This window comes from Ziziphus jujuba, chromosome 1, assembly GCF_031755915.1.
Source record: "Ziziphus jujuba cultivar Dongzao chromosome 1, ASM3175591v1".
Lineage (NCBI taxonomy): Eukaryota > Viridiplantae > Streptophyta > Magnoliopsida > Rosales > Rhamnaceae > Ziziphus > Ziziphus jujuba.
In genome coordinates, this window is record NC_083379.1 from 39478883 (window position 1) to 39496684 (window position 17802).

Here is a 17802-nt window from a genome sequence, read left to right on the forward strand (position 1 = left end):
CAATAATTTACTGATTAAAGCATAGGTCCATATCAGCATATGCGTCCAAATTTTGTTCTTTGTATAGATTTTGTTTGCTTAACTTCATGTTACTTATTATTACAACACCACCCCCCCTCCAAAAAAAAATAAAAAAAAGTCCCATATCACGTGTTTATTAAAATAAGAGTATGTTAATTTCCTAATAATAGAAACACAACACAAACACATCTAGAAGTATCCTCGATGTAAATAGTAGTATTTTAGAAAACAAAATAAGAGTCTTTGCATAATACTAAAAGTTCAGGTCCATACGCATATATAAGAGAGCTGGGCAACCCACATATAAACATCACATATTTCACGTTACACATAATTATATATAAGCATCATAAACATACGTATATATATACAGCTCGATCCCCAACTGTATATATAAAGGATGAGATATAGATATGGATCATCTCTTATTTCGAACTTTATATATATAGCTAATTAACAAAGTGAGCCACTCATATTTTAGTTGGTAGATGGAGGTTTGTGGGGTGGCTTGTGAGGTGTTTTGTGACTATCTGCATCAGCCACTTCAGCTACATGTGGAGGTTTCCCTCCTTTTCCCTTTGGTGGTTTTCCATAGAGTCTTTGGCCTTCTGAGGATCGGTCCTCCACATGAACATATGGACTTGGTGGTTTGTATTTTGGAGGTGGCTTTGGCTTTGGAGATTTTCCATCCAATGGTTGTGCATCTGACTCTTCCTCCAAAGCAGGAGGTTTTTTGTGACTTGGTGGCTTTTTGGGAGACTTCTGATCCGGTTGAGGCTTAGTATCAGCAAAAGTGGAAGTAATAGCAGTGAGAACCACCATTACTCCAAGAAATAACACTAGCAAACGCTTTGGAGACATTTTTTCGAGGGCTACTATTTCTTTTTCTTTTTTTTTTTTTTTTTTTTTTTTTTTGGAGTTTTGTGATGTGGTGTGGAAACTAGAGCAAGTGAGAAGCCTATTTATAATGGTGGGAGGCTCATAAAGAGTTAGACACTTGTCATTGTGTAATTTTTTTCTTTTGGTTATAATGATTTAGGTAGGTTTTGGAAATATATCGATAGCTACGTCGACTTCACAGTAATAGGTCCCGATTTTTTCTTTGCTGGGGCCACTTTGATGTTATATTTTTAGAAAACCACTGATCAGAGTCGAAAAGTTGGACTTCTATTAAAGCCTTTGAAATTTATACAGCAGGAGGAGACAACATATGCAAAAGACAATTAATTACTAATGTTCCAGACTCATCAGTTTCTTTGATTAATTAGTTTATATTAATTCTCTATGCAGAGAGCCATTTGCTGCTTTTGCATAGATAACAATTTGCTGCTTTTGTATAGATAAAATATAAAGTATTCACCGAAAATAGATAAAAGATAAAGTACCTGTTTGCCATTTTGAAATGATATTACAGGCTTTTAAAGTCTAAAACCAGTTGGTTAGAGTATTTGTTTTATGGAAAACCTTCATATTCCAGACGAGCTTCTAACAAAAATTAGCTTGTCAGGAAACAGCTGTCTAAAAAATTATAAAATGAAGCTGTGAAGTAGAAGTAAAAGTTATCTCAAGCACATAAAAGACTATAATTAAGAACTCAGTATAGTCTTTATTGGATAAATCAACATAATTGCATTTGTCCTCTAATGAAGAAAAAAAAATTAAAATCAAAGAAAAAAGATATGATAGAGTTTGTGGGATCTATGTGATTGGATTAAAAATAAAGGTAGATATAAATTAAACCTTATATATTACATATAATTTGATTAGGCTGGTTGTGGTCAATTCTGATAAAGAATTATTCGAAGTGTAGATCCAACATTTTCTTTGGCGGCATATCAATCCAGACGTTGATTACGAAAATGAGAAGAAAACAAAACAATCAAAAACCTGTTTTGCTGGGTATAGTAAGACACTCAAAGGAAAGTTGGGTCGACTAGGTATGAATGAAATTCAATGCTTGTCCAAGTAGAGGTTGCATGAATCTAGCTTAAGTTTTGGTTATAATTAAAATTTCAGTGGCAGTTTTCTTCATTTTCACTTTGAATCTATACTGACCTATATCGATTAATGCTAGTGGTCCACGAAGACATATATATACACATATATATATATATATATATATATATATATATATAAATGTACACTAGGTGTGGCCACGTACGATAGCACATGGCTTAGTGTGAAATTTGGATATCTAATAGTTCATGTTTTGTTTAGAATAATTCTAATTAAAATGATTTTATGATTGTTATGACACGATATATAGTTTGAAAAGTATCTATATACTAGTCATCTTTTCAATTTTATATTAATAGGAAAGAGGGAGTTTGTTTGAATAGAATAATCATATAAAGTATTCTATAAAAGGTGAGTTATTTATAGCAAACAGGATACTCTTTCACTAAAAAATAAAAGTTAATAAGTAGTGAAAACACAAAATACTTGCATCATAAATGAAGATATCTTAGCACCATTGATATTTTTCTAAGATAATTACAAAATTTAATAGAAATAAGTAGTAGGTATTATCTAAATTATTTTCTATTACATCTTGCAATCTACAAAATATCAATACGGGTGCTATTGTAAGGTAATTGAAAACAAAATATTTTGGAATAATTTACAAAAAATTACAATTGTCTATCATCCCAATATAAATGAAAAGAATATATGTCCCAACATGGCAAATTAAGTATTCTTTGTTTGTCATTAGGCTAAGCAAACCTTCCTTTGTTGCCCTCATTGTACAGTAAGAGAGGACTCTACAGTTTCTATGATCTCTTCTCAACATCATTTGGTTGTGAAAAGTTTACATTGCTTGCCATTTTTGCCTCACTTCCAAGACCTCGTTATCATTGTTAACCTCATCAAATATTACTGATTATGATTTTCTTTTATTTCCAAACATAATAAATTCTAAATTTTGTAGAATACATGTATTAATATATTAAACAAAAATCTATATAATTTTATAGTTTTAAAAAAGGAAATCTCCATATAATGAGTTACTTTTGTTAATTAGATATGACACAAAATTGAAAAGAGTGAAATAATTCCTTTCTAAAATGAGAAGCACTTATATATGTTGACCTGGTATCATTTCTGCATTGTTAACATAATGGTTTTAAATATAAATGGTATAACATTTCAAATTTTAAATTCCAATATGAACCAACATTAAAGAACTTAAACGTATGAAAATATTAATGAATATTTTATCACTAACAATTATAATCTATTTTACTTTTTGGATTGAAGAAAAGAAAACCAACGAATATTAATTATTCTAAACTAACAAAAATAGTGAAGAGTTGTCAATAATATTAATATGAACCATACTAGCTATTTACATTCTGATAATCTATATCAACCAATTATAATGTACTAATATAACAACTCAACAAAATTAAAAACATCTAAAATTTTTTAAAACTTGAAAAAACATATCTAGCAAAGAAACAAACATATATATAAGCTTACCACACTTGCCAACAAACAAAAGTCATGCCAAATTTATGTTGTAGAAGCAACAAACACCTAAAAGAAATTGTTTACAAAGAAACATTATTAAAGAATGTAATTTTAAACAAAAAAGGGGGTAAAGGAAAAAAAAAAAAAAACTACATTTGCCACCTTTAAAAAAAAAAAAAAAAAAAAAAGAAAACAACTAATTCATAAAGTTCTAATATCCAACAAAAATATAGGTAAAAACAATACAGCAAAATCTAGACCATATAACAAATAAACTACAAAGTTAACAAGTCAATTTTTCAAAAACTCATGGTTTAAGTTTTTCTTTGTTACTAGTATTTTTCTTAAATCTTTGTTAGGGGCAGCTAAAACCTGTTTAGCCATCTAATTAATACCAAAAAGGAAAAAAAAAAAAAAAGTAGAGAAAATACAAGGGTAAAAAATGTAGAAAAGGTTGAAAAGTATAAAATGGTGATTTGATAGGTGAGAAGAGGACAAATTAAGAATGTAAGCAATTACACATTTCTACATGATCAAGTTATATATATCTTACATAAGGCTCCATTAATTTTCTATAGAAAATGAAGTGAGCAATTATGGAAACACAATTGCATACGGCACTGAAGAAATGTTTGTTTGCATGGGGAAATTCTGAAAGATGATTGAGTTTTGATGGAAAATTCGGCTGGTCAGCTTTTGGATTTCCAAGAGGCAAATATATATTCAAGCCCAGGATCAAATGGTAACGCCAAATGTTGATAAATGGCGGCTTCCAAAGCAGCGTGAGTTTAAGTTTAACGTGGATGGTGCGGTTTCCCTGTTGAGTGGCTCGGTTGGGATTGGTATAGTTGTTGGTGATGCTAAGGGTGAACTAGTGACTGTATTGTCTAAGCCATTGTTCGACGTAAATTTTGGGAAATTAAAAATAAATTTTGAGGTCTCAAAACAGCATCTAGAAATATTTACATAATTTTTAAGAAGAGTTTTAAGAAATTAGAAGCATTTCTAATCAAAACCAATAGAATAACTATTTTACAAAGCATTTTTGAAAAAGTAGAAGAAAAAGAAATTGAAGTAGAAACTATGCCAAACAGAACTTAAATCTTTTTATCATCTATGTACTCCATTGGCCATAAAGCTTCATAATCAAAGGAAACATAATTGTTTTGCATTTATTGGGGTATTCTGGGCGGGAGTGGTGGGTGAAATTGTTAGCAATTCTGTTACGGTTATCACTCTTATTCAAGATCCAACTTATTATTGGATCAAAATCGTTTTTGTTAGAAGATATTAAGAACTTATCTATGTCTTTAGGCTCTTTCAAGTTTAGTCTTTTTTCTCGTAGGAATGCGAATCAAGTAGCTCACAAACTTGCGCAATATGCATTTACTTTAGAAAATTTCCAGAATTATGAAGTTGGGATGGAGGAAGGTCTATATGGCTTACTTCCTGCCATCGTGGATCACACTAGACTTCTTTTTTTTTTTTCCTCCTTAATAAAAGTTTTCCCTTTTTTCCACCAAAAAAAAAAAAAAACAAAGAAAAAAAAAATTCAATGCTAAGAACCATTTTTTCGCTCAGATTTCATAAAATATATGTATGTATGAATCCACCCATTCTTTCTTTCCTTTTTTTTTCTTTTTTTTTTTTTTTTTAAAGGATGAAAATGTGATTGGCCATATGATAGTATACATGGAATTTTGGAATTCTATAAATATCCATAAGATTTTAAAAGCTAGGTATATTTTTTTTAGAGGAAAAAAAAAAAAGCTAGGTAATTTATGAGAATTTTATAAATGGTTCTCATAGTCACTATTACATATATAAGAAAAAGTCACCAGATTTATTTATCAGATTTTAAGTGCTAACTAAATTATAAGTCAGCCTAATGGGAGTTACTGCTTTGGACGGTTCATGAAACTTTATTATTGTGTCAAACCATTTAAAACATGTTGTTGGACACTTTTTTATAACAATAAATTTTGAATGATAACTTATGACACATTGAACCATATATAACCCATGATAACTTATGACAAATTGAATCATATACTCATACACGTAGAGAACTTATTAAATTGCTACAATATTGCTAATTGATGATGCCACAAGATTTTGTATTCAAATATTTCATTGATTTTGTTGCAAAATCTAACTAATCAATCTTCACTCCTGAAATGAAAATTTAAAAAATTAAAAAATATTAAAGAGAAGACGACGTTTTATAGTGGTTCGGCCATAATAAGCCTACATCCACTTTTCAATTCTCTCTCTGACCAATTCTTATTAAAACCTTTGTGACTGTACAACAAAAGGAGCTTACAATCAACAAATTAAACTCCCAAAAACACCAATTACACCTTTAATTGAACTAATTTACTAATTTACCAAAGATATACAGCTTTAACATCAAGAACATGATCAACCACCTCCTCTTGCTGCTTGCAGACGCTCATATCCAACATCTTTATCTTTGCAGCAGCAACGAAAGTAGAGACCCAAACCAACTGTCAGGACCTGTCCAGAATTCCTTCCCTGGAATCCTAGACAAGCCCTAATCCCAGGGAAATACCACCGAACATTCCAACGGAAAATCCGGCAGCACCTCCCCTAAGGGTAGGACTAACCAAAAAAATTACCTGCACTGAAAACACACTTCTAAAAACATCCCCTTATTCCTCCCACAATACTACAAATTGATTCCATAAATTTCAGCACTTCAAATAACCACAGCAGCAACCCAGTGCATAAATAATAACTACACGTCCAATACAGTATGCAGAGCATTATACAGATAAATGTGGAATTTATAAAATGACAGATACGGAAACAATACAAGATGAAGAGGAAAAAGGGAATAAATACTTCTTGAACTTTCGGCAACGAACTGAGATGTCGGGCTCGCCCCGGACAATCAACGTCTCCAACCTGGACCTAGGGGAACGGAATTTAAGAGTGTGAGATGCTAATCATCTCAGTGAGTGACCCTATCTACTATACAATATAATATCACGGTAATAACGTAGGTAAATAATAATTACTTGGAAATAATGATTTCTCTCAAAACCATTACAATTCTCTCGGTTGGAAAAGTTTCCCTTTTAAAACCTTTTCACAAAACCCTGGGACCAAATAATTTAATAAACAACAACTAAATAAATAAATAAATACCCCAAATATAAATAAACTGCAATAAATTATAATAAATAATTTTGTACTCTTTGGGGTTTGAAACATTATTTGAAAATTACACTTGACGATTACACTTGACTTGACGCACTACACCATATACTAGTGATGCCCTCCGATACCCAGCGTCCTGAGCACCGACTGGCGGGGGGGTTAAAGAGAGAAACTTGCAAATGGCACTTCGGCGTCCCGACAGTACCACTGCTGAAACCATCATCCCGGCCAAGGAGGTGGGCGGCTGTGCGCAATAACAAACTTGCCTGCCCACGGTCCAATGGCAACTCACGGGTGAAATAATAATACTTGCGTGCTGAACCATATATACATATACCAGAACACCAATATTGTGTGAATGCTTCTAAAATAATTATTAAACCAACCGTACCGATTTCCAAAATTACCGTGGAAAATATACCAAATTTTCATACTTACCATCCCACATATTTTTATTTAACAAACCGGTACGAAAACATCGATAACAAATGAAACCATACCTTTTCTCGTAATACGAGATTCGACAATTGAAATACCGCCGGCATAATTTATAAAATTAAACCACCAACTTAAACAAATATTTTCATAAAATATTTAACCCAATTATGCCCGAAATAATACTTAAAACCACGTACGACTATTATCGAAATATATTTTGCTCATGCATAATAGATAAATTAAATCACAATAAAACCATAACTAAATTGTACCACATGAGCATAATTTAAATACCAATTAAACATAATTAATTGCCCAAAAATGATATAAAATCCAGACACAATCAATTACTGAAAATACTTGCGCATGTGTAATAAATACCATTTAACCACCATAAAATAAGAATCGGGAATTTCTTAATGACCCCAAAATTTCATTTAGCACCAATGGGTAAATATACATATAAAATAATATTTTTCCAGATTATATTTAAAATACGCCACATGAGCACCAATTACAGATATCAATTTAACGCCACATAAATACAATTAATTACCCTAAAAACATTTTCAAAGGGGGGTCACTCACCTGGAGCACGCAATTAAACCATGATCCACCATGGGATCAATTCCATTACTCACCGGTGCTCCTAGAACACAATTCACACACAGTCAAATAAATTAATATTTTATTCGGATAAATAATACTAGGTACCCGGGGGGTCAAACACAAACGTTATCCAAAATAGTCGAATAATATACCGAATCGAAGCTTGAGCGACGAGGATTACAAATCCGGTCTCCATCGACCCCAATTCCACCGGAGGTGGCCGGAATTTGGCCGGAAAGCTTCGGCCGGATTTAAACTTGAGGGATCTTTCAAACGGTGGGGCTTTTGGGCAATCTAACCCCGGAAATGGACTCAGAGGGGTCGAAAATGGTGGAATAGAGGTATGGGTCGGGCTGGGTTGGTCGGAAATGGCGAGAATTGCCGGAAAAACGTAATCGGCCGCCGCCGGCTTCACCGGCCTGATCTGGGCGCGTCCGGCGGCGACTGGCCGGGAAATTTGGAGGTTGAGGTCGCGGCGAGATGGGCTACACAGGTGGCTGGCGCGTGTGGCATTCCGGCGACTGAAATCCGGCCAACCGGTCGGTTAAACAGAGAGAGAGAGAGAGAGAGAAAAATAACTGCTGGTGTTTTGATGGCTCGGGGAAGAAGAAGGAAAAAAAAAGAAAAGAAAAGAAAAAGGAGGTGTTTTCCCGCGTGGAGAAAAATAAAAGAAAAAAAAAAAGAAAAAAGAAAAAGAAAAAGGAAAATAAAAATAAAAAGAAATAAATTCAAATTAATTAAATAATATTAATAATAATATCATTATTTAAAATAATAATAAAATAATATGATTTTTCACGTGGTTGATATGTGACTTCTCAACATGGTGACACATGGTCACCTTCATTAAGTCACATGTGGCACATCGTTACGCGTTTAAAAATAATATTAAAATAATACAGTATTTGAAAAACTCTACAGGTCGATAACTTTCAAACCACATGTCCAAATCGGACGTGCCGCTAGTCTACGGACTCGTATCGACGAGCACTTCACAACCATGCATGAGTCAAAGCTCAACCTTGCATGAATAAAAAGTCAACTCGGGCACCCCTTGGACAGTTTGGACCTCAACTTGTTTTGCTCATAACTTTCAAACCGTAACTCCGTTTTCAACGTGCTACTAGTCTACGAACTCGTGCCAATGTGTACTTCATAACGGTACCTCAGTCAACCTAGAATTCCAACCGAAACAAAAAGTCAACTTTTGACCCTTTGGGTCAACGGTCAACGGTCAAAGTCAAAAGTCAACAGTCAACAGTCAACCTCGGTCAATATGCAAAAATTCCGACATGGTTCGGGACGGGGTGTTACAACTACCGCCATTGCTAATAGCAAAAACCAAAAATTTTCCAATTCAATTATCACCCAAGAAAATCCACTGACTACTTCTGTGTGGATATCTTCGCTCTTCTCATCGAACCACGGATATATAAGGGTCTGGAAAGCAGGATCGAAGAAGTTATCAACACCATGGAAAAGAAAAGAAAAGAATGCATGAGTTAAACACATGAAATTACAAAGTATATTAATATTCAATATATCTACATTTATATTAATTTTACGGTATTTGTCATCCGCATATCACATGCATAAGTGCTATTTCCTAAAGAAGCTATGCACATCCAAACTTATCATTAAAAATTGAGATAAAATTAAAAAAAAAAAAAAACAATTTTGTATTAACTTCGGACCCTTTTTTTTATTATTACGGGCTGGAATTATTGTATATAAGATATGCCATTTAAATAAAGGATATTGTCTAAGACAGAACACTGATAAAATTTATTGGTTTTTCAGAGACAATCATCGAAATTCGAATATTTTTACTTCCAAATAAAAAATAAATAAATTCCAAAATAATAATTATATTTTTATTTAATTTTCAAAATAATAATAATAATAATAAATAAAAAAAATTTTGAAATAATAATAATAAATAATTAAAGAATATTCTTCCTTTTTTTTTTTTTGTTTTTTGGGAAGAAAAGAATATTCTTCCTTAAGGACCAATTTCTCGCTGGGATTTCATATATAAATTATCGGCTCAGACATATGGATGGCCATATCTTTTTTTTTTTTTTTTTTTTAATTATTATTGGTGAAAATATGGATAACATAGAATTTAAAATTTTATAAATATCTATATATAATATTTAAAAGCTAAGTGAAATAAGGTTGGATCAATTAGCAATGTCTCTACAATTATATTTATGGGGTCATATATAAGAAGATCATTAATACAGTTACCAAATTCGTTTATTAAACATTAATTATTAATTAAATAATATCATATAGTATATTAATAGTTGATAATTACATATAATATAATATATATATATATATATATAGATGGGTTGGTTAGTTTTCAAATTTTAAACTAATTTTAATTGCTAACTAACTGAAACTTTTAAATTTTTGGTCGTCCAAAAAAAAAAGGTTTAAATTTTCAGGCTTTGAATTCGAATTTTTCGCTGGAGATCCTAGAAAAAATTAAAAAAGATATATAATTTTCATGGATAACTGAAAATTAATAGACATTTAAATACATAAATCCTAAAAGTACATATATAGTTTAAGCCGGGCTTCGGGCCGAGTATGAGAATTTCATAAACCTCATAATGACCCGAAATTGACTTCAGGATGGGCTACTTCTTTGGTATGGGTTCAAATCAAGTTTTGGGTCATGTAAACCTTTTCTACAGACATTTCTGTTTAGCCCGGCCATTGTACAATTTCCTTTTTAATTTACTATTATTATTATTATTGTTGTTATAATTATTATTATTTTGCTTGGATTACCAGTTAATTATTTTTTGGATAAAGATTTCCTAGTTAATCAAGTGTTAGAAATTATAAATCTTGTAAAATAAAAATATAGCTTTTACATCATAACATTAATGATTGTGCATATATGGTGTTAGGACAATTTTCCCATTATATTTTTTTAATTCAAGCTGAACCATTTATGTATTTCAGAAAAATCCATTATCGTTTTTAGGAAACAAGATCAGGTAAAATTTTAGCTAGGCTTAGAAATTTTATTTCATTGATGATAAACTGCAACTTCATGCATGGAGATCACACTAATTGGGAGGCATTGTTTTTGAAAGATCATGAAACTTTTTTGTGTCAAACCATTTAAAAAATAAAACATCTTGTTGCTTCTTTCCAATAAATTTTGAACGACATTGAACCATATGTAGCCCACTGCTCCTTATAAATTATATAATATATGCATACACGTACAAAACTTAATAAATTGCTAATTAATCGTGCCACAAAATTTTGTATTAGTAAAATATTTCGTTGATTTTGTTGCAAAATGTAACTAATCAATCTTGAATCTTAAAAAGAAAATTAATAAATAAATAAAGAAGACAAAGCTTTATAGTGGTTCGGCAATAATAAGCCTACATCCACTCTTCAATTCTCTCTCTGACCAATTTATTATTAAAACCTCTGTGACAGTACAACAAAAGCAAATTACAATCAACAAATTAACTTTGTTCTTCAAGTTGAAGTAATTAATTAAAGACAATTAAACCCAACAACCCCAATTACACCTTTAATTGAACTAATAATTACTAGACATAAAAAGCTTTACTTTTAACATCAAGAACATGATCAACTACCTCCTGCTGCTGTATACGTTCATATTCATCTCCTTTATCTCTGCGCAGCACAAGTAGACCCAAACCAATCACCACCATTAATGCCAATAGCAGAGACCCATTATCTTTTAATTCTCTTATCACCCTAGAAAATCCACTGATTACTTCTGCGTGCATATTGTTCTTCATATCGAACCAGGGATATATCAGGGTTTGAAAAGCAGGATCAAAGAAGTTACCAATGCCATGGATGATCAAGCCTCCATCATTATAAAGATTCCATTCGGTCACTTTGACTCCATTGAGGGATGCATATTCATCGCTTTGTAGAGTAGTGACAACCAGGGGATGGCCAAGAAAGAGAGTATCAATCTTGGAACCATGAGGAAGAGTTGTCAGAGCCTCAATGTCGAGTTTCAGAGGCACAACATGATACTGAAGCAGTGTCAACGGCGGCTGTGGGTATTTGGAGGAGAAGAACTCACCGTCAGGAGGACAGAACACAGTGAGCGTGGAATTGCCGGATAACCATTAAGAAACATCGTGAGTCTCGAAAGACACGTCAAAGATCATGGACATTGCATGATAGCCTTTGTCAGAGAGAGATTTCGATGCCATAGCCAAGTTGAAGTTGTTGATGTTTCCTTCAGCTTGGATTGAGAGAAGAACCACCAAAACAAGAATGCCGAACAACGACTTTGACTCCATGGGACCTTCAAGATTAATGCAACGGAAAGCTAAGACTGAAACAAATTGTAGGCAAAGATATGAGAGTTCTGACTTGGAAACAGGGAAATATATATTGATGGAATACCTATTTTGGTAACTTATAATACAAGTAACATTATTATTGGTATTAGAGTTCTATTAGAACTCCCTCCCAATTTTGGAAACCTATAATACAAGTAATGTTATTGTTTAAAAGTTCTACTAGAACTCCCCATCTCGGACACTTATAATGCAAGTAATATTATTGTAATAGTGTTTTATAGCACTCTCGAGAAATTAAAGTATCATTATTCGTTATTGGATTAGAGTTCAATTGAACTCCTAATTTTGAAAACCAAAGTATCATGAGCTCTACTAGACTCCCAATTTTGGAAACTTAAGTAACTATGGGGGTATATTTCATTACTCTCTAAACAAGTAAGGTATGTCTAAATTACAAAATAATTGGGATTCTATGGTCTTGCTTGGCTTGGTCTCAACCCTTCGCCCCAGGAGCACTAAGACTTGTGGCTCAAATTAATGAGGGACCTCATAATCAATGGACTTTGTTAGGCATTTTGTCATTTTGCAGCCGTCAACAATGACCAGCAAACTAGAAATAAATAAATAAATAAATAACAAAAAACATAATGTTTTGGTGATTTTCAAGAGTTTTTGTGTCCTGAAACAAAACAAATATGGGTTGGCCCTAATATTTCATTTATTGAGGTGGTGTTTGTTAGAATGTAGGTTTTTGCTTTTTGCTTTTTTTTTTTGTTTTTGTTTTTAATTATGTATAATTTACTTATTTTAATGTTTTGTTAGTTATTAGTGTCAACAATTGTTAGAATTTGTTAGGCATTTTATATTTTTACTTTTTTTTTTATCAATTATAATTTTTGTTTAGTTTTATATATTTATATTTCATTTTTATTGGAAAAAGTAATTGTTTCATTGAACAATAACATGGAATCCCTCCACCTTCAATATTAAAAAAAATATATATATTATCTTTTTTGCTTATCAATTGACCTTTTTTATTTTTTATTTTATATTTTATTTGGGTCAAGAGATAAAAATACCTGTAAGAAGACTCACTTTTTTAGCATGCTGTCATTTTCATGACGAAGGTGAAAAACTTATAATTTAACCAAGTCAATTTTGGATCAAAATTTTTCAGATTAAAAAAAAAATAAATTGGATCAAACTTTTTACCCAATTATTCAAATATACATATTCAATGCATCATTTTTAGGATTTGTTAATGAAAATAGTAAATAAATTAGGCGATTAAAGTTAAACAAATTGAAGTTAATTAAATTATTCGACTTGTCATTTCCCAGTTATATCACATACTTAGGGAGTTTGATTTGGTCATAGCGTGTTAATTTAGTTTTCTTGGGTCTGCGTGTTAGTTTAGTTAAGGAGAATATAAATAACTAATTAGTTTATACATAACTGAAAAAATCTAACCAAATTTTTTTTTGAGAAAAATATAAACAATATGAATCGTGCATGATTATGATAGTCAGGATCAGGAAAGAGGTTTAGATGAGTCACACTGACTAAGGAAACTCGCTTAATTTTAATAATTCAATCTTACCTCAGCGTGAAACAAGATTAATTTAAAATCAAAGTCTTATTAACTAAAAAACTTGCAAACTATTATGGTTGCTTATGTACTACCGGGTTAGATTACTGTTTAATTAGTGGGTAGCGTAGAACCAGTGTAATCAAAGTCTTTTATTAATATTTTTTTATTTTTTATTTTTTATTTTTTTATGTGAAAAGGAAATCAAAGTGTTAATCAAACATAGAAGTGTTGACATACTTTGCTTCCTATCATGAAACTCTAATTGCCCTACCAAATAAATTGTATACAATTTTATGATAGATTTACATTTTTAACTTTATATATAAAATTATAATTAAGAATATTAATTAATTTAAACGCATTTAAGAGGTGGACAAACAAATTTTTTTATGTTCAGCGATGTGCAACCGAACATTTTCAAAGACTTTGCATTTCAATATTTAAAGGGTGACCAATATATTTATTAGAGTGCAAAATACATTCATATGTGTTTTTATTTTACTTTGATTCTCAGAATGTAATGAGCAACTCCAATCTGGACAGAAGTTAAAAAATTTGTAGGTGACAATGCATGGGATAGTTGACTTTGGCAGCCTATAAATACACATGCACATATATACATTGCTCACAGCAATTTCAATCCAAATATAGTTTCTTACTTATTTCATGTTTGATATAATTACTCAAAGAACCATGGTCTCCATATAATGGCTTTATCTTCTCATTTTCCTCTATCTTTCTTTGTCGTCTATATCCTCTTCTTCTCCATCTGCATCTTTTCCTTTTTGCCACCCTGATGATAGCTCTGCTTTGCTCCAATTTAAGAACTCCTTTTCCATTGATATGGCCTATACTCTTTATTATGGTCGATCTTGTGGTGGTATTCCTTCTAAAACAATCACTTGGGATGAGAATGGCACAAAAGATTGTTCTGTGTGGAGTGGAGTTACATGTGATAACAGGACAGGTCATGTTATTGGACTTGATCTTACATGCAGTAGTCTTAAAGGAGTCATTCATTCCAACAGCAGCCTTTTCTTCCTTCGCCATCTTCAGAGTCTAATCCTCTCCTATAATGATTTTTGGGGCTCCACAATTTCATCTGAATTTGGTAAGCTTACTCATTTGGTCCACCTTGAAATTTTTGAATCTGGATTTTCAGGGTATTTTCCACCAGAATTCTCATATCTGTCCGAATTGGTTTCACTTGGTCTCTCTTCAAATGATGAATTGATACTAGATACTTTTACCTTAAAAAGAATCTTTTCAAATTTAACATCTCTTGAAGAACATTATCTATTTCAAGTTGACATGACTTCTGTTGAACCTGTTTCATTGATGAATTTATCTTCATCTATGACATCTCTTACGCTTGACTTTTGCAATCTGCAAGGAAATTTACCAGATAACATCTTTTACCGATGGCCAAACCTTGAAAAAGTGTCTTTAGAGGCAAATGAGAACCTTACAGGTTTCTTGACTAAAACTAATTGGAGCAGTCCACTCAAGTACTTGGATCTTTCTTTTACTGAATTCTTAATAGATTTGCCTTATCTAACTGAAAGCATAAAGTCTCTGGAAACTTTGCGTCTGAGTTCTTGTAAAATATTAGGATGGAATCCCACACTACTTCTTAACCTCACACAAATGACTTCGTTAGACTTCTCATTTAACAATTTTGGTGGTCAGGTTCCCTGGTCATTTTTGAATCTAAAGCATCTCACTTATTTAGGATTTCAATTTAACAACTTTACTGGCCAGCTTCCTGACATTAATGCTCATAACTCGTCGCAAATTTCCTTTTCCTCTGACTCATCCAAAAATCAATCTTTGGGCCCTCTTCCATTGTATTTGGAACGTATCTCTTTAGATGGTAACTTACTCGATGGTAAAATACCTCATTGGATATATTCCCTGCAACTTTTGCAAATTCTAACACTTTCAGATAACCAGTTCACTGGTCAAATTGACGAATTCAATTCCCGTTCATTGAAGGAACTTGATTTAAGCCATAACAAACTACATGGACCCATTCCTAGGTCAATCTTTCAACAAGTAAATCTCACTTGGCTAGATCTTTCCTCAAATAACTTGAGTGGTGTTGTAGGATTGGACGAGTTTTCGAGGTTGCAGAATCTTGTATGTCCTAAACTTTCGTCTAATAGTCTATCATTGAGTTCCGAAATCTCTCTCAACTACACTTTGCGCAGACTCACCTTATTGTACTTGTCTTCCTGCAACATAACAAGATTCCCCAATTTCATTAGAAACTCAAAAAATTTGCTGCAATTAGATATCTCTTCCAACCATATTGATGGTCAACTCCCAATTCCATCATCATCCATAGTTGTTTTTCTAATCTCAAATAATCAACTGAGTGGAGAGATACCATCTTTGATTTGCAGTCTTAGTTCCCTTGAAGTCCTTGATTTATCTAATAATGTTTTTGATGGAAAGATTCCGCCATGTATTGGAAATTTTAGTTACAGCTTATCGGTGTTGAATCTGGGGATGAATAAATTGCATGGCACAATCTCTGCCACATTTGCAGTGGGAAACTCGTTGAGAAATCTGAACCTTAATGGAAACCAACTTGAAGGGCTTCTGCCACCATCTTTACAAAATTGTAAAAAGCTGGAAGTTTTAGACCTTGGAAATAACAAGATAAATGACACTTTTCCCTATTGGTTGGAATCTCTTCCGGTGCTACAAGTTCTTATCTTGAGGTCTAATAGATTCCATGGTTTCATAGCCAGTTCCAAAACTGAACTCTCATTTCAAAAGTTGCGGATCATAGATCTCTCTAACAATGAATTTAGTGGTGATTTGCCAGCAAAATATTTTGAGAATTTTTTGGCCATGATAGATGCACCTCCAGAAAAATTGAAGTACATGGGAGAATCATATTATCAAGATTCTGTGGTTATAGTAATAAAAGGCTTTGATATCAAAGTGGCAAGAATTCTAAACATTTTCACAACCATTGATATGTCTAATAATAATTTCAAAGGAGAGATTCCGAAGTTGATTGGGAAGCTTAAAGCACTCAAAGGTCTCAACCTCTCTCATAACAAATTGAGTGGTTCTATTCCACCATCGTTCGGAAATTTAATTAATCTTGAATGGTTAGACCTCTCATCAAATGAGCTAGCTGTTGAGATTCCTCAGCAATTGACAGAAATCACATCTCTTGCAGTGCTGAACCTGTCAGATAATAGATTGGTTGGACCAATACCTCATGGCAAGCAATTCAATACATTCGATAACACTTCTTACAGTGACAACTTGAAATTATGTGGATTTCCATTGTCCAAAACATGCAATAATACTAGTGATGAAGCAGAGCAATCTTCATCCAAGCCGTTCCAACAATTTGGTGATCTGGAGCAAAGAAATGGATTTAATTGGAAGCATATGGTACTGATGGGGTATGGATGTGGATTGGTGTTAGGAATATCTGTGGGATATATTGTGCTCTTTAACAAACAACCTGATTGCTTTACGAAAATTGTGATCAAGTACTGGAGGAGAATGATGGGCTAGAAATATGCAAGCGGGAAAAAAACCAATCCAAATGCTTGTTCAAATGGTGGCTTGAAAACAGCAAACAAGTGATGGAAACGGTGGCTTGAAAGAAGCATTTACTTTGCAGAAAGCTTGGAGAATAAAGATACGTCTTAAAAGAAATTCTATATATTTTCATGGTTTTGGCTTGTTGTGTGTAATGTGTTGATGAAATTAATGTCAAAGTCCTGCTTGTAACTATACTAATTGTATTTTAAGCCTTCTGTACATACACAGCTTCTTCAACAAATTAACTATGCTTTATTAATGATGCTTTTTCCTAAGGACAGTATAGCTTGATTGGATGAAAAAAAAGAATAAATAATACCAAGTTTTTTTTTTCCTTTTTCTTCCTACGCATATAATGAACCCTCTTGATAGAGAACTTTATTAGGAGCAGATTTAATATAATTTTAAACACCTCGCTAGAATACTTTTGGAACAATTGACCAAAACAAAAGTTAAAAAAAAAAAAAAAAAAAAAAAAAAAACTGAATTTTAGCAAAGAAATTTTTTTTTTTCTTTTTTGGTTACAATTTACAAACATGTAGTGGTGATAAACAATCTAAACGTTAGCAAAGATTTTTTTTTTCTAATTAA

At 32.2% G+C, this 17802-nt stretch overlaps 4 protein-coding genes across 4 annotated transcripts; 2 read left to right on the plus strand and 2 right to left on the minus strand.

Moving 5' to 3' along the window:
* Positions 1 to 498: 498 nt before the first annotated feature.
* On the minus strand, positions 499 to 882 carry LOC107433138 (early nodulin-75). The gene has a single exon (XM_016044395.2). It carries the CDS (start codon positions 880 to 882, stop codon positions 499 to 501), a length of 384 nt encoding a protein of 127 aa, XP_015899881.2.
* Positions 883 to 11309: 10427 nt separating this feature from the next.
* LOC125420848 (uncharacterized) lies at positions 11310 to 12044 on the minus strand. Its single transcript, XM_060814180.1, has 2 exons — positions 11877 to 12044; positions 11310 to 11792 (listed from the first exon to the last, which is right to left on the minus strand). Exons 1-2 carry the CDS (start codon positions 12042 to 12044, stop codon positions 11310 to 11312), a joined length of 651 nt encoding a protein of 216 aa, XP_060670163.1.
* Positions 12045 to 14481: 2437 nt separating this feature from the next.
* LOC125420850 (receptor-like protein Cf-9 homolog) lies at positions 14482 to 15985 on the plus strand. Its single transcript, XM_048468061.1, has 2 exons — positions 14482 to 15777; positions 15932 to 15985. The coding sequence occupies exons 1-2, from the start codon at positions 14482 to 14484 to the stop codon at positions 15983 to 15985; spliced, it is 1350 nt and encodes a 449-aa protein (XP_048324018.1).
* Positions 15986 to 16149: 164 nt separating this feature from the next.
* On the plus strand, positions 16150 to 17181 carry LOC107433128 (receptor-like protein 9DC3). The gene has a single exon (XM_016044383.2). It carries the CDS (start codon positions 16150 to 16152, stop codon positions 17179 to 17181), a length of 1032 nt encoding a protein of 343 aa, XP_015899869.2.
* Positions 17182 to 17802: the final 621 nt, after the last annotated feature.